The sequence below is a fragment of a genome, unplaced genomic scaffold (assembly GCF_019419815.1).
Source record: "Pyrus x bretschneideri cultivar Hongxiangsu unplaced genomic scaffold, Pyrus_bretschneideri_v1 Contig3, whole genome shotgun sequence".
Classification (NCBI taxonomy): domain Eukaryota; kingdom Viridiplantae; phylum Streptophyta; class Magnoliopsida; order Rosales; family Rosaceae; genus Pyrus; species Pyrus x bretschneideri.
Genome location: NW_025999612.1, coordinates 3,741,286 through 3,763,362, shown reverse-complemented (window position 1 = coordinate 3,763,362; position 22,077 = coordinate 3,741,286). Strand labels below are relative to the sequence as shown.

General features: G+C 36.5%; 2 protein-coding genes, 1 non-coding gene and 1 pseudogene across 7 annotated transcripts; 2 read left to right on the top strand and 2 right to left on the bottom strand.

Annotated features, from left to right (window-relative positions):
• Positions 1-9,085: 9,085 nt before the first annotated feature.
• Positions 9,086-11,160, top strand: LOC103953403 (phosphoglycerate mutase-like protein AT74H). Of its 5 annotated transcripts, XM_048589139.1 has the most exons (6): positions 9,087-9,757; positions 9,842-9,961; positions 10,051-10,264; positions 10,492-10,572; positions 10,694-10,824; positions 10,963-11,160. In XM_048589139.1, the coding sequence occupies exons 1-5, from the start codon at positions 9,196-9,198 to the stop codon at positions 10,818-10,820; spliced, it is 1,104 nt and encodes a 367-aa protein (XP_048445096.1). In that variant the 5' UTR covers positions 9,087-9,195; the 3' UTR covers positions 10,821-10,824; positions 10,963-11,160. The 5 variants fall into 5 exon arrangements, 4 of the variants coding, with proteins under 4 accessions (XP_048445097.1, XP_048445098.1, XP_048445096.1 ...); XR_007260128.1 differs by lacking the exon at positions 10,963-11,160 and having other exon boundaries at positions 9,086-9,757; positions 10,347-10,572; positions 10,694-10,818; XM_048589140.1 differs by lacking the exon at positions 10,963-11,160 and having other exon boundaries at positions 9,086-9,757; positions 10,492-10,552; positions 10,663-10,913.
• A 67-nt stretch (positions 11,161-11,227) lies between these two features.
• On the bottom strand, positions 11,228-11,300 carry TRNAA-AGC. The gene has a single exon. It is a non-coding gene; the product is annotated as a tRNA-Ala (tRNA).
• Positions 11,301-12,807: 1,507 nt separating this feature from the next.
• Positions 12,808-15,624, bottom strand: LOC125479759 (BTB/POZ domain-containing protein At1g63850-like). Its single transcript, XM_048589596.1, has 2 exons — positions 14,307-15,624; positions 12,808-14,029 (listed from the first exon to the last, which is right to left on the bottom strand). Exons 1-2 carry the CDS (start codon positions 15,315-15,317, stop codon positions 13,088-13,090), a joined length of 1,953 nt encoding a protein of 650 aa, XP_048445553.1. The 5' UTR covers positions 15,318-15,624; the 3' UTR covers positions 12,808-13,087.
• A 4,562-nt stretch (positions 15,625-20,186) lies between these two features.
• Positions 20,187-21,684, top strand: LOC103953405 (annotated as a pseudogene).
• Positions 21,685-22,077: the final 393 nt, after the last annotated feature.

Below are 22,077 nucleotides of genomic sequence, written 5' to 3'. Positions count from 1 at the left end.
TGTAAAAAAATCGTCATACATATTCTTCTGTATTTTAAAACCTTTCGGACACCAAGAAAATATGGTTTGAACAAAACATTAAGCATCCAGCCGTACAAGGCCAAAAAAACTTCTTGCTTTCCCAAGCTAGAATTTGTTCACATTCCTAAATCTTGCACAAGAAAAACAGTGATGATAGGGAGATTATTTATTCGAGTTATGTTTTGCAGGCTATATAATGTGATAGTTGATTATTAAATTTTTTGTTTAAATCATTCAAGCATTCACTGTTATATCACATGATCTATTATATACAATTTAAAAATATAATTTCTATAACATTTTTCTGTAGAAAAACAACAAAAAATCGTCAAAGAGCAATTAATGATCAATCAGCTTTTCAATCTGCAAGGTTTGACTGCATGCAGATCGAACATCAAAGGAAAATTTTCAAGTACAAGTCTTACGAAAGGTACCAAACCCTGTGAACTTGCTAAGTTTTCATTGACTTTTTCAAATCTGTGGAAGAATAAGCAACCATGCCCTCAAATGCTTGCTAGCCTGCAGTGAGAAGGCATATTTGAACTTGAATTATATCACTTTTTTGTCCTACACTACTGTCATATGAACTGTAGTTGCTCTCAGATAAAAATCTACCCAATGTTATGTCATCCAATTTTTCATTTGCTTAGGGTTGTTCCGCTTAGTGGGTTGGTGTTGTATCGCTTAGGCGACTTGTTTGTCACTCTACTATTCTTGCATTGGTTTATGTGTGTTCACTAATACTAAGTATGTTGCATTTATCGTCTATATAGCAGATTACTCATGTGGTAGCTATGTAAGAGATTACTACAAAGTTATCTCAAGACTAAAAAAATAATCATAGAGAAAATATCCATTTGATGTCCGCATCTGTTATGATCAATGAAAATCTCTACGCCTTCTTTAAAAAAAATGTAGTTGCTTTCAAATACAGTGTTACATGAACTTTAGCATATGAACAATTTTAAGTACACATCAAGACACGCCATTAACAAGCCAACACAAACGGAGAATTATCTGTAAAATCCACACACCTCTAAGATATCATAACCTTTACAAAAATTAAAGAGGAAGAAGAGGATATATTAATTAATTAACCCCATTATATATATACTTTTCTAATTTAATTAGGGATGTGCTATCCATGCACCCCATTTTACTTCTCACACACTCCTTGATAATTTATGTCTGTTGATCTTCTTCAATTCATCCGATCTGACGGTCGAAAATTAAAAAAATATGTGAGAAGTAAAATAGGGTGTGTAGATATCACATTCCTTTAATTATTGCAAAGAAAGATGAGTCAGCAACAAGACTAAAGTCAATATAAATGACAAAACCCTAAAGAAGTAAATAGCATTTAGCTTGTCGTCTATTGTGCATCTGTCTCTGAACGTGTAGAGAGACTAGTTTCGTTTTATCTTTCCATCCTTATTTTGTTGATCGTCGAGCTGAATCTCACTAATAAGTTAATTTAGCTTGCATGCATGTATGCATCTCGGATATTCAAATCCATTAATTAATAGGTTGGCAATCACAAGAAGTTTCTTAAAAGACCTTGCAATGCTAGGTATCATTGTCATTGGATGCATGATTATATTGAAATTAATCTTAATTAATTAGCTTTTTTTTGTACAAATATAGTGAAAGGCACTCTTTTATGGGTCTTTAATATTCCATTTTTTATTAACATAATCAAATATATGTTGGTATTTAACGCAAGTGGGCTGCTTGACTTAAGGTCTTGGCATTTTTTATTTTGGCTGGAGTTCGATCACAAATTATACATATACTAAAAGAGTAACATTTGATTGAATTCTCATCGTGTCCTTTGAGATCACTGTTCATTCTACAGTGTTCTTCCAATTTTGTCCCTTCTTGGTTTTGTTTATTTCGTTTTTGCCATTGACAAAATATCCCTTCCGTTTTTCTACCTTGCTTTGGTATTGAATTGGCGAATTTACAAATATGCCCTTAGCTGCCTGTTGGGTTTTGGTGCTGCCACGTCATAAGAGATGATCATGGCAATTTTTACGAGCGTGTTCCATTTGCTTCTAGAATCTCTTCATTTTTTTTTGTCTCACAACCCTAGAACTAGAACATCCCCCTTCAAAATGCATGAACCACAACACGATCTTTCTCAAAAACCATGAACCATTACATGAATTTGGTCTTGATTCAAGTAAAAATTTATACCCAGAAGGTTGGGTTTCCTGGTGAGTTCTCCGGCCTGTTTGGAGCTTCTTTCTGTTTTTCTTTTCCTGGGTAATCTGCAATCTTTTCTAGGTTGTTCCCTTGGTCGAAATCTTTCTTATGGAAAAAGCAGTGGTAGTGGGTCAGGTATGAGGTTTTTCATCCATCTCCAGATTCTTTAATTTGTTTTTGTTGTAGAGTATGATTCTCCGACTCCGGTAATTCAAGATAGCGTTGAATTGAGTTCCTTTAATTATGTCATCAACTGATCTCATAATATTCTCACCTACAATGAACCAACGAAGAAATAACATGTACAAGTATTTTGTTTTATTTTTTACCAATATGCATGTTTAGCAAAAGTCCCAGCCCTCTTCACACATTAATGTGTGGATCTGATCATTTATTTTTAAATACAAATGTCTTATCTTAAAGTGCCAATTGCTCAAATATAGGAATTCAATCCATTTTTAAAACAATTGAGAAGCATGTTGTAAGACAATTTGGTTCTTCAGTTCACCATCTTCTAGGACATCGTATGACCCTAACGGATGCATCTTTGAATCAATACTTCATATTTTTCTACTGAATGGTTGAGTGGGTTTCTTTATCCTAAGAATTTTTTTTTTCTGCAATTTCTTTTGGATTCTCTTTTTTTTTGTTTGTTTTGTTCGATAATTTTCCTCTTAGTTAGGCTGACTATTTTCTTTTGGGTTCTATTTGTGGAATATTGTCGCCGCTTCAGCTATTGAGGCCACCATTTTTGAGGTATTTTTCTAATCTCTCATTTGTTTATGCAATTCTACTTTTGGATTTGATTCTAGACTAACGGGATGTTGTGACGATGTGTAATAATGTTTAGTATTCTTTAATTTTTTTTGAATTTGGGAAATCAAATTATCCAATGGAAATAAACTGTTACTTTACAGTATGTCATCAAGTTTAGAATGATAACTATGAATGCCCAAGTTATGATTAATGCCTCTATTAGTTTATTCGAATTTGATGTTCTTTCGTTTGGTCAAGAAGTATATACAGCTATCTTTATACTTAAGAGAAATTAAATACATTGGACAACATCATTCGCCCTATTTTTTTTTTTAATCTATTTTCCCCCTCAATTTTTCTGCCATGCCCTTTCATTTGGTTTTTTATTTTCTTACAGGTTTTCATTTGAATAGAAAATATTGCATTCATATGAATTCTACATCGCTGCTCAGGTCTATGATTTTTTTGCCCCTTGCTCAAGCATTATTTTCTTTTCCCTGCATATTGATATTAACTTTCTGTTTGGAAATGCCTATGTTTTTCTTTCACTTGCTAAAAATGTCTTTGCCAAATTTTTCAGGCCTTTTCTTTGTTTCTTCTTATCTTCCTCTTTCTTTGCAAGGGATGACAGTTTTCGAGTTCACAAGGGATTGAATGTGGCTTCGGTCCATTTTTGCAATCCAAATGGCGCTTCTGCTATGGCTGCTAAATAAGACGATATCGAGATTTTGATTCGAGGTCATCATATATTTTCGAAATTAGGATTCAGTCAGTCAACAGTTAGGTTGTTTGCTAGCAAAATAAGCCTAAACATGGGGATGGGGTGGCTTCAGAAAAATGGAGGACAAAGTTGGAATTTTAGAGGCACATTATAGATGTGGTGTATTCATAAAGATGTGGGGTGTTAATAAAACAACCCTTTGCTTTTTACTGTCTTTGTTGCTATAAGTGATGTATTTGAACTTCTCGACTCTGTCTAATTAGTATCGTTGAGATACATTTGATATATGATTGAAGTTCGAAAAATGGGTTGGTTTGAATGCACTCATTTTAGTCTTATTGCATCTGATAGAACAGATGAAAATAGAGAGAAACAAAAATTTCATTTGCACCTTCAGGATCACAAATGAACTCTATCTCAGTTTTACTTATATGTTCCCTTTTTGTTTTCTTATATGTCCGCACTAACGACTCCTTTTTTTTCAAAGTTTGTAGGAACTAGCTGAAACCGTAAACCTCAACATAATGAAGATGAAGATGGAAAATCTAGATTCTGTAACATGTTCATAGTCTATTTAAATATTTTGAATAATAAGCATTTAATCTTTTGATCATTGTAATGTGTTGCTCATTTACCTTCTCAAACACCAGACATGTAAATATTGATTTATAAAACTTATTTATATATTAATAGTATTGTCTTGAACAGTGTTCTTAAAACCCGCAGCAAAGCGCGGGCATTCATGCTTGTTGGTTACTAAGTAAAAAAATAAAGTCTATCAATTCCCTTAATCACTATATTTTGGTAATAAAATTTTAATTCATCCCATTTTTAATAACAGCTATAGCATTTTGAAGTATTTTTCTTTCTATTTGATATATATTATACGTTTACTAATTAGCTGCCTCTTGTTCTAGTGACTTTTTTCCCGTTCTGTTGATTCATATACCCTCTTTCGTACGTAAATGTAAAATATGCATTACCCAAGGGGTCGATCTTATATATATATATATATATATATATATATATATATATTATCTATTCATTGCTTACTAAGATGGGATTCAAATGGAAAGTTCTTGTTTGTTCCTACTTGTACATGCTAAGTTCCTCTAAATAATCGAAAACATCTTTGTCAACGAGCATCGGTCTTAGACTCTTAGCAAATAAGAAAAGCCATAGCTTTTTCCAGAAGGGGTTTATCATATACGTACACGGTCATGAATGATCCTATGAGATTATTAAAATTTGGAAAGGTTGATTGCTTTGGTATTTTACCATAATATATTAGAGGTTTCCAATGCAAACTTTTACGCATGGAAGACCTATAAAACACAGCTTGCGTATTAGAAAACAAAATTAACCCAAAAATCAAAATTGATAAAGTGCAAGAATGTATAGAAAACAATAAGAAGATAGGTGGTTTATTTTATTTTTTTGTCATTGTAGAGAAAGTAGGAGTGGTCTCAATTGAAGATAAGATGAGAGAAAAATCGGCTAAGGTGGTTAGGACATATGAATTGAAGATCTACATATATTATGGTTAGAAAATACGCTTATGAGATAGATGCTCAGGGGAAAAAGGGTAAAAGAAGTCTTCGGAAGACTTGGAAAAAGACTTTAAAAAAAAAACATGAAGTACATAGAGCTAACAGAAGATTTAGCGTAAAATCAAGCGTGGTAACGTTCTAAAATTCATGCAATCGACCCTACTTAATGGGATAAGACTTTCCTGTTGTTGTTTCTTCTAATTAACCTCCCGAGTCCCAACCTTTTGATATTTATTACCAAGAAAAATATACAGGGAACTATTTTTTTGTCTTGGCAAGGACAAGAAGCCAATTGTGGATTAGTCTCGTAGTTGTAATAGTACGTTATCCCCATAGCTCTGAAAAAGGTCAAGGGATATAGTGTGGAGGACAACCTAGGCCAAACTTTCAAGGGTTTTATAGGATTATGTCCAATGTCGATGAATTATTGTAGTCGATTCATACTTTAATTATTTCCATGGACTGACCAAGTTTAGAATAGTTTATAATTATATATATAGTCCCTGTCAGCTGGTGATATATAACAAGAAATTCGTAGTCTACCATATATTGAATTAATGATCAATATCCACACAAAAATAAATAAATAGTAATTAATATATGGTTAATAGGAGATTATGCTTGCTTAACAACTAGCTATAGATTAGGACCTCCTACCTAATCTCATAAAGTTATAATATGTCTTTGTGTTGACTAAAGAATTGGATTTAGGGTTTTAAAAATCGCCAACAAACATCGACTTAGGTTTCCAGAATCACTAGAAACATGCGTGTAAATGGTTGGTGCTAATCAAACTTCTTGCCCAACAATTTCTACATTTGACTGGCAATAATATATAATATACTTACACACACACAACAGGCAGCACCGACTTAAACATCACCAACTTTCTCTTATGACAAGATGAATTTAAACTAATTACCTCTTAGGAATTGTTGTCATACACAGAACTGTGCACCGCATCTCTCTAACTACTGTTGACCTTTCCATTGCAAAATCTCTAACGTCAGGAAACACAAAGAGCATCGAAAGAGATCATACTAATTTATGTCACAAATTTTTTGATTAATTATTCATGTTGAGTCTCATTTTCATTGTGAATCTTACTGTAACAAATAAGATATTGAATCTACCACTTAGTTGCTATCCATAACTTAAAATTTATCCTTGATACATGTAGGGCTCGTTTCGTGGGTTAGATGAGATTGAGCTGATTGGATTGAAAGATACTTGTAAAACAGGATATGTAACTCATATATAAGGATATGTTAGATAATCCACTCTTTTGTGGATTTAAAACCCATCATGTTTGGTGCTGTCCACCTCACATTTTAATACACAAATAATGGACTGGACTCAAGTTCATTTTAATTGATCACAACCTATCTTATCCAGTCTACCAAACAAAACCATAATGTTATTGATATGATAATGCAGCCTAAAAATAAGTTAAAAATTGGGCTAGTCTACCATGTTTACATTTTTTTTTTTTAATTGAGCATGGGCTTGACATGAAAAAAGTACTCAAAACTCGAGTCCAAAACCTTGTATAGACATGCCAGTTTGTGGCTCGTTTAATTGTTCCTAAGCTGGACTAATGTTCTTGCGTGCCATCGGCCCAATCGCCTCTTACTAGCAAAAGAGTACATTACACTGATTTCATTTTTTCATAATGGTAAAATTTTGGAAATGTTGTATGATCTTATACACTTTTCTTTTTAAATAAACCAAAATTTAAGCAATTGTCATATCAATTTTATGAAATAATTAATTTTTCATATCACTCTAATTTCGTTAAATTTTTCATCCAAAATAAGTCATATACCTTGTCACATCCCGGCCCGGGCGAGACCACTTCTCAAGTCCAACTCCACCATAGCACAATATTGTCCACTTTGGGCCTCGACCACGCACACACTGTTTTGTTTCTAGGAACTCATACGAGAATTTCCAAATGGGTTACCCATCCTGGGAGTGCTCTCACGCGCTACTCGCTTAACTTCGGAGTTTCGATGGAACCCGAAGCCAGTGAGCTCCCAAAAAGCCTCGCGCTAGGTAGAGATGAGAATAGACATATAAGGATCACTCCACTAGGCGATGTGGGATGTCACAATCCACCCCCTTAGGGGCCAGACGTCCTCGTCGGCACACTACAACCAGGGTTAGGCTCTGATACCAAATTGTCACATCCTGACCCGAGCAGGACCACTTCCCGGGCTCGACTCTACCGTAGCACGATATTGTCCGCTTTGGGCCCCTAGCATACCCTCATAGTTTTGTTTCTAAGAACTCACACGAGAACTTCCCAGTGGGTCATCCACGAGAACTTCCCAATAGGTCACCCACGAGAACTTCCCAATGGGTCACCCATCTTGGGAGTGCTCTCGCGCGCTACTCGCTTAACTTCGGAGTTTTGATGGAACCCGAAGCCAGTGAGCTCCCAAAAAGCCTCGTGCTAGGTAGAGATGAGAATATACATATAAGGATCACTTCCCTGGGCGATGTGGGATGTCACAATCCACCCCTTTAGGGGCCCCACGTCCTCGTCGGCACACTACGATCAGGGTTAGGCTCTGATACCAAATTGTCACATCCCGACCCGGGCGGGACCACTTCCCGGGCTCAATTTCACCATAGCATGATATTGTCCGCTTTGGGCCCCCAGCACACCCTCACAGTTTTGTTTCTGGGAACTCACATGAGAACTTCCTAGTGGATCACCCATCATGGGAGTGCTCTCGCACGCTACTCGCTTAACTTCGGAGTTCCGATGGAACCCGAAGCCAGTGAGCTCCCAAAAGGCCTCGTGCTAGGTAGAGATGAGAATATACATATAAGGATCACTCCCCTTGACGATGTGGGATGTCACATACCTGGCACATTTATTTTCAAAGGGTATTTTGAACATTTCAATTCCCTTTTCTTAAATGGACACGATTGATCACATTGAATTCTCAAAGTTTGTTAAACTCCATGTTAGTGAGCCTAATGTATTTTTTTAGTAGTTCACCAAAAGTTTTTGAAACAAATTTGATATGTTTTTTTACTAGCTAAATTTTTTAGGTTCGTGCTAAGAGAAGTAGATAACTTGTAAAAAGGAGATTAAAAGTTCAAACCAGTTTATTTCCCAACTCCTAATGTACATATATTTTTGTATAAAAGTAAAGAAATAAAAAAAAAATGTGAAAAGGGTCTAAAAGTTCGAAATAACGGTGAGCACAAACTTATTTTGGATAGAATGAGTAATGAAGTTAGAGTAAAATGATATATTAATGATTTCAAAAAATTAATATGATAAATCACTTAAAATATTAATTCATATATTAAATTGAAAAATACATAAAATTCATATGACATTTCACAAAAAAAATAAAAAATAAATAAATAAATAAATCTTTCCTTCACCTCCAAATTTTCAAGAATAAAAAAGGATATACTGTTTTGGATGTAACCTTAAGCATGACTAACACTAGTCATCAAAAACTCATCCCAGAAGACATATAAACTGGGACCCAAAGGCACCATGCACATTGGTCCCCTCCAGTACAAAGACAAAAAATCCTTGCTAGGAAGGAAGCACCTAACATTATTTCCGGAATTTAGTCGGTTCATCATGCCCTTTTGTGTCTACCAATCAACCTCTCACAACATAACAAAACATGCAAAGGGTCCCCTCCCCATCTGCACCACATAAAACACAAGTACATGAAGCACTTTGAAAATTGGCATTTGATTGACATTGCTAGATGGGAAAGCATGAAACCTCCTCCGTAAAAAAAAAAAAAAAACAAAATGATAACAGATGGTTTTTTTTTTTTTAAATAATAAAAAATTGGTGTGCAGTTGTCATTTCTCAGAATAAAAATCTAAAACTGTTTTATTTGACATTTTGAGGCTCAGAGGTCTACTTGCCTGGAATTTGCAAGCAAGAAATTAGTTGTCATGGCAATGGCTCAATTTTGCTTCTCTGCTTGCTTGTGTTACAATTCTTGCTTTCCAAGAAATTCAAATCTTTCTCTCACACTTCTGTCGGATTCACCTAAACGTAAGCCACTAGAAAATGGGGTGCTTAGTTTCAACACAATCCAATGCCGTGTGAACCATAATGGGACAGTTGAGCATTCTGATAATGGGTTGTCTAGCTTTCCCGAAAAGCATTTGCATGGAAGGTCAGCTAGTGGTTCGAAATCTCCACCTCCTAGGCCTCGCCGGATAATCTTGGTTCGACATGGGCAGAGTGAAGGAAATGTAGATGAGAGTGCTTATACAAGAATTTCTGATCCAAAGATTGGACTGACAGAGAAAGGGTTGGCTGATGCTGAGGATTGTGGGAGGAGGATAAGGGAGATGATTGAGGGGGACAAAGCGCATAATTGGAAGGTCTACTTTTATGTATCTCCTTATAGAAGGACAGTCGAAACATTGAAGGGTTTGGGTAGAGCATTTGAGCGCTCAAGAATCGCCGGCATGAGGGTAGAGCCTCGGCTTAGAGAGCAGGATTTCGGTATGTGCCCCTAGTATCTATGTTTATCTCTTTTTCCATGAAATTTGAAGTGATTTGGATTTTGTGACATTCTCCCATGAAAAGGGAATTTTCAGGATAGGGAGAAGATGAGAGTAGAGAAAGCGATTCGCATGCTTTATGGGCGTTTCTTTTATCGGTTTCCTAATGGGGAATCTGCAGCTGATGTTTATGATAGGATTACAGGTATAGTTTCCATGTAGTTTTTCACTTGCTGATCACTTTGAATTCGACCAAGAAGTTTTGAGACAATGAAGTGTACTTGACTTGAGCAGGATTTAGAGAAACACTAAGATCAGATATTGATATAGGACGATTTCAGCCACCGGGCGAGAGAAATCCAAACATCAACTTGGTGCTAGTTTCACATGGTCTAACGCTTAGAGTGTTCCTCATGAGATGGTACAAATGGACAGTGGAGCAATTTGAGAGGCTGAATAACTTTGGTAATGGAGGCATGGTTGTCATGGAAAGAGGCTATGGTGGAAGGTATTACTCCTCTACTGCATTGTAGAAAATAGAAATCTATGTTTGTGACAAGACGACATTCTAACCAATATTACCTACAAAGAGGCGAATTCAAATTAACTGCAACGAGGCGGGGACACTGCCCTGGCCAACTATCCTAACATACACGGAGAAATCTATTTTCCGTGGCAGAGGAAAGTAAACTGAATCCGTTGCATTTTCCATCTCGCACTCTCTAATATCTGCAGGTACAGCTTGTTAATGCACCACACTGAAGAGGAGCTAAGACAGTTTGGAATGACAGATGAAATGCTCGTTGATCAAGAATGGTAAAATCTAGAAAACCAAATCTTTTCATTTTTTTCGGAAGTTCTTTACAGTGAGTTCTCATTACTTCTATTTAGCACTGTAACCCTGAATTCTGGTTACCTTGTTGGTTTCTGATTTAAGGCAAAAATATGCAAAACCTGGGGAGCTGAACTACGATTGCCCGATGCTAAATTCCTTCTTCACCCACTTCGCTAATGGTGACGATGATGGTAATCGCGCAGCCGTTAGCCTTGGAGCTGATACATGAAAAAATCAACAACACCCTAGATGATATGCTAACTGCTGTAGATATTCTTTGGTATATGGAATTGCAAGTAAACTTTCACATTGTTTTTCCGTACCAACATTATTTTTTCTCCTTTCACTTTGACATGGTAGTAAAGAACAAATTCTGTAGAGCTTCAATCTTTACAAAGAAGTTCAAGCAAGGACACTCAAATAAGTATAATATTGTGACCCGAAATGTAAAAAATTTGTAAATATGAAACACGATTAGCATTGATATTATGAATTGTGGGAATCAAACATGACAAAGGAAGCAAACCGGTTACAGAAGTGGAGTTGAATGGAATTTGTTTTTAATATTATCTGTCAGTGGGCCGGAGTTTTGCTGATTTGATTGGGAAAAATGGAAAAAAATATGATAGGAAAAAATGGAGAAGTGGGGTATCGATCCCCATACCTCTCGCATGCTAAGCGAGCGCTCTACCATCTGAGCTACATCCCCTTGTTAAGCATAATGATCATTCTTATATATTACATACTATCTTTTGAACAAAAGATACCTACCATCTACGCTAAGACCATCTTCAACTCTTGGAGATAAAGTTTAAAATTTTAAGTTATAACCCATAAACTGTTTTTTTTATTCCAACCTTTAAGGCTTAAAATTTTAACCCAAAATTATAAAATAATGATTTTAACCTAATTTTTTCTTTTCGGGAACTTTTTTGAAAATAAAATGTATGTAGATTATCCTAATTTATTTTTATGAACATTTTAATCTAAAACTATTTAAATTCCGATAAGTAATTAAAAATCATACAAATACATAGTTATTTATGAAGTTTTAAGTTAAATTTGATTTAAATTATTTTAGACATTAGATTTAATTTTGAACCGTCAAATCTTTTTTTTACTATTAGATTTGATCTCATTTGATCATAACCGTTAGATTATAAGTAACAAATAAAAAAATGTTTGAAACATGACAGTTTGGTGGGTCCTTAGGGCTTATTTTAGCCCAATGGTTGGAGATGATTTTGGGGGGCGGGGGTGGGTTTAAAGCTTATACTTTAAGCTTTATCCCATGGTTTGGAGATGGCATAAGGGGTGGGGGAGTTGGCTAAGCCTCACAATGGGCTAGCAATAATATGGTTCAAATTCACTTTTAGCGATAATCGAACCTAAGATCTCTCACTTACAAGTGAAGAGAAATACCACTAGACCGTAGTACAAAATGGCGAGAATCGAATCTAAAGATCTCTCACTTATCTTAAGACCATTTTTTTCACTCCTAAGAAAATTTATAGGGTGGTGAATTATTAGCAATTACATCAAACACACACATATGGAAGCAGGAAGCAGCTGTACCCTGTTTTCATGTAGCAAACTTGAAATGTCGAAAAAGAGCATGTCATCGGATAATGAAAACAAAATTAACATTTTTTACCCAAACATAAAAATAAAATTAACATAGCATAAGCCATTATGTTTCTTAATTATCTTCTTCAATAGTTAGACGAAGGGACGGGCATTGCTGAAATTACAAAAATTTCATCCTTTTATCTTCTCTTTCAATATATAACTAGCTTCTTGCCGCATGCATGAATTGTTACACGTTCTCGTGTGTGGCTATTGACTCTTTTACATGCTCATTTTATAATCTTATGATGCTAGGATTATGTCAATCAAACTTTGCTTAATTAAAAAGAGGTCAATCAACTTTCCCCACAATTTACATGCATAGCTGGCGGCCCTTTTCTCAAACTTTTATCGAGACTTCAGACTCTGCGGTTTATGTGTGAATAACACTATCCAAATTTTAATATGATTATATTTTGTATCCCGTTAACACTTTTGCCCCGAACTCGAGACCTGAACCTTACTAAGACGAGTTTATCAAACAAAAAATAAAATACCTTCAAATTTCATACCAAGACAAATTTGTATTCTTAGTTTTATAAATACTCAACGTAGCTGAGCTAAGAAGATAAGCAATGAATAAACCGAACAAAACAAAGCAATTTCCGAATTTTATCCCAAAAAATATGAACACGATCATCTTCCCAAACTAAACCTTAGGTACACATCCAGTCAAACTAATACATCATGCACCAACCTGAAAGCCAAATACGCCATAAGGGGCTTCCCGCCTTGGTTTCGAAATTAAGAAGATCAAAAGATAACCAAAATTAAGAACAAATGAGAGTATAGCCATCGGTACAAGGTAAAGGGAGAGCACGAGACAGACGTAAGAGCACCATTTTTCCGGCATTGTGTAATTGTTTAGTTCTATGAGTCTTCCATGGTTGCAGTTGTAGTCCGTAATGGCCGTGGTCTTTCCTGCTCGTCATTCCGCCTCCAAAAGGCCCTCCTCCACCAAACTTCAAATCCTCTTTGTATATTAGGGCAATCTTCACCGGAGTTCAAGAACCGATTAAACCAAGCCAGCAAAATTTCCTTCTGCCATGCTAAAGGCAGGGTGAGGATTGTGTTACTTAGACCATCCTCAATTGAGTGCCTGTCCAGGCCCTTCGACGCCCTCCTCATCCAAGCAAAATCATCGTAAAAAGGGACCAACCACGTACGTAAAAGCAAGAACCTCACATCCTTGGAAACCAATAGCTGCCCCTTTCCCAGCCCGACAAAGAGACGAGCAGTAACCCTGCTAATCTCGTATCTATGAACTGCAGCCACTTTAGAATGCGCCTCAGACAATTCAGTTTGCGATGCCCATGTTGCCAAGAACTCTTCAGCCATTTGTCTGTCAATCAAAATATCCAAAATCCAATGCAAATTATCCGCTTGCCTTGCAATCTGACCCACGTCTTGCAAGTCTGACTCTGCTGCCCGAGAAAAATGGTGGCGAAGCAATTGCAAACACCCGTCACAAGCCAAGTACAAGGACTCTTTCCGGAGATCATTATGAGATGAATTCTCAAGAAGCATCTTTGACACCAATCCTTTCATCTCACGTCTGGCCTTCTCATCTTTGCCTTCAAGAACCACATGCAGAAGCTTTACAAGAACTTCTTCATTGTTGTTACCCTCTTCAGCCCCATTGGCAACTTCGACAGAGATCCTCTTGAGTACTTCCCCTGCTCCAGTGCCTTCGAGGCGGAGCTCAAACATGAGTGATGCCACCTTCTCCTCTTCATCCTCAGCCCATGGGGCAGCTTCTAAGTATTCTAAACAAGATAAAACACCGGCATCGAATCCAATTGCTGCCGAAACCTAAAGCACACAGAACACCCACAATGCCATCATTCCCATAACCTGCATTTCCTTTTTTGCTTGCTATAACTAATCCAAAGTCAAAATTAAGAAAGAACGAACAAACATTGAATTCGAACAACTGGGTTTTTTTTCGAATCGAAAAAATGGATTTTAATCTATTTCCATTCTAATTATCTACCTAGCTACACTTTTGAAGCAATCAATCGTTAGCTGTAATTACACCACAGAAAAATAGAAACTTCAAAAACAAAAACCATAAAAATTCAAACTTTACCTTCAAAATTCCAAGCACTTTAGGAACATCCTCCTTCATCAGCCACCTCCTCAGATCCTTACAGTACATCAACCTCAAGGCCTCGATATAAACCTCCACGTCATCACAGTCTGCAATCTCCACATTGTACGGCGGCGACGACGACAGCGTCATCCTCTGTTGCTTGACCCACCTCTCCGAGAGCTTCACCGCGAAGAATCGACTGTGCGCGACCAGTATCTGCCGGTGCACATTCATCGACACGCTGAACCCATCTTTGGAGCTAAGAGTGAGCTTAATGTCACTGCTCGACGGGTCGTTGAACTGGTTCCCGGGGCTCCGATTCTCCGTCAGCAGATCGGAAACCCGCTGCATCATCAACGCCTGCTTGTCCTGAACCAAACCCACATGGGTTTTGCGTCCGCTTGACGAACCGACGCCGTTCTGGTGGATCGGGAATCTCGGTTGGGCCATTTCCGGCTCGTTAGCCATTATGTCGGACAGGGTCGTCTTTTCGGATTGCGGCGGCGGCGACATGGGGTTCAATAACCCGGCCGTGAGCATTGAATTGAACCTGCTGAAGCTGGAATTAAACGAATCTCTTTGACCAGAATGGCCATTTGTCAACGCCGGAGTAAAATCCATGACCGGAGAGCGACTACCCGGCGCGAATCGGATCCGGAACGAGGACGGCGAAGAAGAAGGCGATTTCCCAGATGGGTATGTCTGAACCGGGTCGGGTATATGATCAGGGTTAATGGGTTGCGCCAGGCGTGGCTTGGCGGAGATGGGTGTCGAGTCTTTTGAGGCGAAACAGCACCAGGTGTTCTCGGATGAGACAATGGTGGGCGGGCCGAGCTTTCGAGCAGGGTTGGGTGGTGCGGCGGCGGCGGAGGCAGGTGGGGAAGATAGGGTGGTGGAGTCGCGGCACCTGCGGTGTTTAGCTCTGGTTTTGCTTGGGTTCGTGTGGGAATGGAGGTCAGTAATGTTAGCGCTACTAGTAGTTGTTGTTGGGGTTGCCGCAGCTGCCATCAAATATTGAAAAATTGGAAAGAAATAAAATATATAAATTGTCAAGGCTTATGTTTGCATTGTTGTCCTTTTGTTTCAGAGATTGGTACGAAAATTAATCAAAATTATGGAAGTTTTTGGGTTTTTCATTTTTCTTTTGGGTAATGACAGAGAAAGTTAAAAATGGCGGTGTAAACGAAATGCATCAGAAGTTAAAAAAAGATGGAAAAAAGAGGAGCAATTAGAGGAGACTGAGAAAAAGATCGTTCAACAGCAGATGAGACATGAGAGAGAGACCTAAAGATCTTGGCTTTTTTTGGGGTGATGAAACCAAACGCTGGGGGTTTATGAGGTTTTTGAGATGGATGGGGTTTTTGGGTTTTTCAGACTCTCCCTCTCTTCGAGAGATTTTTTAATGTGATCGGCACACGAAATATTACAACATTTGTTATTATACAATGATGAGATTTGTGTGTTAAAATGTTAATAACTTAAAAAATAAAATTTCTCATAGTTATATAAAAACATATAATGTATCATCCGTGTTCGCGTCATAATAAAAAATTCATCCTTTTGTTGATGACTCCGCTGAGGAAGCTTTGGAATTGTCAGAATAAAAAAAGGGGGGAGAGAGATGGTGTGACACGAAAATATTGGGTAAAAATAACCAGACTTTCTAAGAATTCGTTAAGATAATAGATATGACGTGACACGAAAAATTAAAATAATAGATCTTACACGAAAATAACATGAACACGACAAATATGATTCTTTTTGCCAGGCCTAATTGGGATGCAGAATTTATCAGAAATCTTGTGAATCATGTGATTCGTTGCTTGAATTGGTGTGGCAGTTGTGTGTGTTTTAGTCACTGTTTATTTCTTATTTGCTTGGTTTTGGCATCTGCTTGACTGCCCTCAGTTTTTTAGGTCAAATTGGGTGCTTCCATTTGTAAAAGGGGATAGATTTGTGATGATTAGCAATGGGTTCACCATGTCATAGAATTTTTGTTCGGTAGTTTAGCTAACTAACTACCTCCGCTTTTTAGACAATTTTTACCGTTGGGTTTCTTAAAATCAATGTTACAGTCAATCTTTTTACGAAAAGAAATGTTACAGACAATCTTTTTACCATAAAAAATGCTACAGTCAATCTTTACTGTTTATTTTTTATACTACTAAGTAATATCATACTGTTGAAGAAAAATTACATATTCAAACATGAGTCTCATATATGGAGAACAATTTGTATGATACCAGTTTACCATTATGTGACGTTCTAGTTTAATAAGACAATGTCGTGTGGAAGAAAACTTACACGTAGTATTGTATTATCGAATTGGGAAAACATAGTGACGATGAACCCCATTCTATGTGAATATTCTTCTTAAATTGATGAGAAGTCATTTCTATACCAATTTTATCTTCTTGCACAATCCCATTTAGTTTTTATTTGTAAATTAAACAAATCGAGCCTAAAGACAAAAATAAACATGAAAATGCAGAAAGAAAAACTGAATTATGTAGAAGTCATGTTTTAGATTGCATTATTCAACCACTTATTGTTTAGATTTTTTTATTGGTAGGATAAATTATGTCTCTTTCCACAAAATGCATGCTACACTTGGAACCGAAAATGATTGAGAAAGACCAAGCAGGCATCTAAAATTCGCACTAAAAATGCAAAAGGAGTCTATATCATAAGTATTATCTCTTATTTCTTCCATTTTTTTTCTTTTTCTGCCGCAATTCCCTATTTTTCTTTTTTAAAGTTGTTAGATTGAATAAATTAAATAATATAAAGAAATGAGTACAAAAGAAAAAAAAAAAAAAGGAGAATACGGAGATCATTTCTCATTTGAAAACAAAAGAACAAGAAAACACATATGCCATTACTGTATTGTGTTAAAAGAACCTACAATTTTGTAAGACGATAAAGATAATTAGTGTAGAAGAAAGTAAAGTATATATCCATTAGCAGGGGATGAAGATGCCTGTGATCTGTTTCCAAGCTACGTGACATGAAACTTTTGCTGTACATTTTGATTTGTCTTCAAAGTTTTACAGTAATGGAAGACAAAAAGGTGATTCGATTACTATAACAGATATATACCATACTTTATATCATCCCAACTTATTTTGTTCTTTCTCTCCTTTCACTTTGCTTGATACCTTGTCATTTTGGGTTTCATGTGATGTTCCTCTCTCTCTCTCTCTTAAAATGCACACAAAATTTTCGAATTTTCTATAGCGTTCTGACGCACCGTAGGTTTGTATTATGAAATTTTTAATCGTTAAATCTTTAGTAAAAAATATAATAATCAAGATCTAACAGTTAAAATTTCAAACTATAAGATACTTTAAAGCATCGTAGAATTGAATTTCCGCAAAAGTTCCTTCCTAAGATCTTATCTCATGGGTGCCACAATGAAATGCTATGTCATGCTCATTGCTAGCTGTATAGAATCACCATTCTACATATCTTCCCTATACTTTTCACACCAAAAACACAGGCAAGCAAGTAGGAAAGAAAGAAAGCAAGAGGATAGAAAACTCTTCCCACTTTATGGCATTGGGGGAACCAATATTGTCCACACGGAGACAAATATTGGTCCACAGCTAATAATTTTGGTTACCCATTGATCTAACCGTCCTCAAGTTTGACTACAAAGGAAAAGAAAGTTAACTTGATAGAAAACATGGTGCCCTTCATTTTGGTCAATTACATAAACATTTAAAAAAAAATTATGGTGAGAATTGTTTGGGTAAACTTGTGTGTTTAAATAAAGTAAATTGCACCTACTTAGTACTACATTTTAGTAGTATTCCTCTTCACTTGTATGCGAGATGTCTTAGATTCGATTCTCGTCAAAGATGAATTTGAACCACATTATTGTTAGCCTATTGTGAGGCTAAATCCATCATCTTCCTTTAATGTAAATAATATCGTTTGTTTAAGATATAAAAAAAAAAAAGAGTAAATTGCAAGAGAGAGAAAAACATTGAGAAATAAGGACGGCAACTATGAAACCTTTGAACATTTGGTTGTTGGATATGTTGGATTTTGGTTGGGGCCCAAAGGCCCCATACAAGAGAGGAGATTTCGCTTTCGGCTGTTTTTTTTTTTTTTTTTTATGCAAGTATGGTGAACCTATTGAGACTTGGAGAGCATCGATATATTGTCGTTTGCATATTCTAGCGTAACCAATACAAATCTTTTACTCGACTTTGATTGTAACGTATAGTGTAGGAACACAATTTTTACGGCGAATTATGTAATGAAACATATACGACAAAGACTCTTGAAGGATACAAATATCCCCCAAATGCTTAGGAAACACTACACGCTTCTGAATAAGCATCAACTATAAGCATGCATTGTTACTCAAGAAATCTTTCGGAGAAGCATCATCTGATAGCCAAAAGTGTGCTTTCATGTTTCGCCCAATCTAGGGTTGGGAGGATTCGATTCTAAATTTATGCTAGCATTCTTCAAACTCACTATCAAATAAACCAATAAATGTGGGCAGTGGCGAAGCCAAGAATTTTCAGGGGGAGGGAGAAAAAAAGTGTAAAAGGTTAGAAAAAAATTGTAGGCAATGAAATCTTTTTAGATAGTAAACAATATTAATGTCGTTCATAATTTATCAATATAAATAAGTTACAATTGTTACCAACGTGGTTTCACGTCCTGAAAACATGGTATAGTACCCATGTAAACAATCACAATGATTAGTCCTTGATAATATATTTTAAGGCATGACACCGCAACCATCTTGTAATGCATTGTTGACTTCTACTGAATTTCTTCAACAAAACAATTCCACTTAGAATTTCTCTTTAACTTGACACTCTAACCTAATGTAGAAAATATATTCTGAAAGATTTTATTACTAGCACAAAGACTTATATTTATAAAATTTTACCACTTAGCACAGAAAAATAAAAAATGATTTTACCACTTAGCACAAAAAATATATTCCAAAGGCTTATATTCATTGAAAACCTTTACCTAGTTTAAATAAAAATATCTTATAAAATTCCATTTAACTTTACAATAATTTTTTTATATTTATTTTCTTATAGTTTTCTTTTTAGATGAGACTAGAAGAAAAAATTGATTATATCATGCACATTACAATCAATATAGGTTTTCCGCGTGGAATTTCATCAGGTGGTCCTTAAAAGGCTACAATCCAATCAGAAGGGCAAAATTCTCACTTTCAATGGACATTTCCAACGAGGGAAGAGGCGGTCGCTTCTTCTCGCTCCTCTGTAGCTTCATCAATGAATGTGAGTAATCTATTTATGCATAAATGATTTATTCCCATGCGCCTAACTGGCGCACATGAAGCCATTGGACGCATATAATTGATGAAAGACCGATTGTGGCGTACCATTAGCAAGGTGCCACGTGTACTCAACGGTAAATTTGCTTCCATTTCTCACAGGAACAACTAGAAACAGTATACTAGCTACACATTCACAATCCACGGTACATGAAACTGAACCTAAGCTCCCACATCCATTTTGTCTAGATCGTCTTCCTAAGCTTTTATTTGCACAATTCTGTGTTGAAGATGCATTTTTTTTTTCACCATGAATCCATTTTTTTTCCTTTGACTCACACTATGCTGCCGGTGTCACAAACTCTGGCCTCTATTCATTTTGTAAATCTAATTTTTGTTTCTATATATGTAACTCATTACAATCTTCGAATTTCTAATGATCTATGCATGATTATAAGTTGAGAAGAGTGAGCATGAGGAGAATCTAGATTCAACAATTTATAGTGAGTTAAATTTTAATAAATTTGAACATTCGCATAAAGAGTTGCCCTATGTGACACTATACTATAGTTGGTTAATTGTGGATGCATGGAATGGGAATAATGGATTGGGCTATCTTGCATGTAATTTTGTTCAAACATTGAACACATGGTTAACAACGAATTTTCGTTCTCCTTCATCGCATGTAGATATTAACTAAATTATGTGATTTTTCTTCTCAATAATGCTGTGTTTTATTTGTCAAGATAATGCTAATTAAACGCAAAGACTCAACTACGTACATTACTTACCACATATCTCATAGATTCATAGTGGCAAACTCTATCGTTATATAGGAGACTCACTTTTTTTGAAATGTTAATAGCGTAATTAGATTTATGTTTCTAACTATAAATAACAATAGTCTCTCTTGTTTTATGTTTCCATTTTTCTAATTATTTATATGCTTTTGTTTGTAATCATTATTGGGTAAATTTTTATTTACAACCCTCATGTTTCGTGGTATTCAATATTTAGTACATCAAGTTTTTTTTCATCTTAGAGTCATACCTAAAGTGTAAATTTTGGAACAGTCTTATACATCCGTTAGTCAAACTATTAACTCTGCCATTAACTGATGACGTAACACCTATGTGGATAATGACTAGACGCTACGTGTCATTAAGGGTGCACGTGAAAATTAAAAATTAAAAAAAAAAATTAAAAGAAAAGTTAAAAAAGAAAAAAAAAAAAAAGAAAACAAAGGCAAATCCCATATCGTCTTCCCCAAATCCCCCCGTGCCCAGCCTCCCACCCCCATCACCCGCAACCACTTCCCTCCCCATTGCGCCTCCATCCCACCTTCTCTCATCCCCCATATCATCCCTCCCAAAAATCCCGCCGTCGCCGTCGCCCTCCTCCTCCAACTCCACCACCACCTGTGGTCCATTAATCTCCAGATACCATCGTGTTTAACAGCTCTATTGGTTTGCTCTGCTTCTTCTCCATTGCTTTGCCCCTCTCTCTTTGTGATTTCTCGCTCGATCTGACTCTAGCTCGTCTCCTGGGAGAAGGAAAATTTTCCAGCGAGGCTCTCAAGGCGGCGCGAATCCCTGCAACAAGTACATGACCAAGTTCGCCGGAAAGGATACGTTCCACCTGATGGTTAGGGTTCACCCCCTCCACGTCCTCCGAATCAACAAGATGTTTTTCGTGCGCCGGAGCCGATAGATTTCAGACTGGTATGTGCGGAGCTTTCGGGAAGCCGCTCGGGACTTGCGCTAGGGTTGCTATTGGGCAGATGCTGCTCTCTGTTCACTGCAAGGAAAGCAAAAAGAGCCATGCTGCCGAGGCCCTCCGCCGTGCCAAGTTCAAGTTTCCTGGACGCCAAAAGATCATTGAGAGCAGGAAACGGTATGGTTTATCACTTTTGAGTTTTTTTTGAGCTTATAATCTAAAACCCAAGATTTAATTTTTTTATTTGTATTTTGTAATTTCTCTTGAGTTGTGTAGAATTGAATCTTTTTCTTGTTCTTGTTGAAATATTGTTAGTGTAATCTGTGAATTTTGGAATGTGAACTCTAAAACTTAAAACCAAATTTTGTTTTTGATTGTTTTGTATATTGGGTTCTGTCGAATTTGAGCTGCCATGGTTGGAAACTGTGGTGGGTGTGGCTGGGGTGGTGGGTGTCTTGATAAAATTGGAGGATGAAATGGGTTATGCTGTGTGGGTATCAGGGAAGGGCGTCGGTGGGTGAGGGGTGGAGGGGATGGAGGCGCAATGGGGAGGGAAGTGGTTCCGGGTGGATTTGGGGGAGACGATCTGGGTTTTGCTTTGTTTATTTTTTTTTAATTTTTTAAACTTTTCTTTAAATATTTTTTTTTTTAATTTTTAATTTCCACGTGGACTCCTTAATGATACGTGGTATCTAGTTATTGTCCACATAGTCACCATGTTATCAGTTAACGACAAAGTTAACAGTTTAACTAACGGATGTATGAGATTGTCCCAAA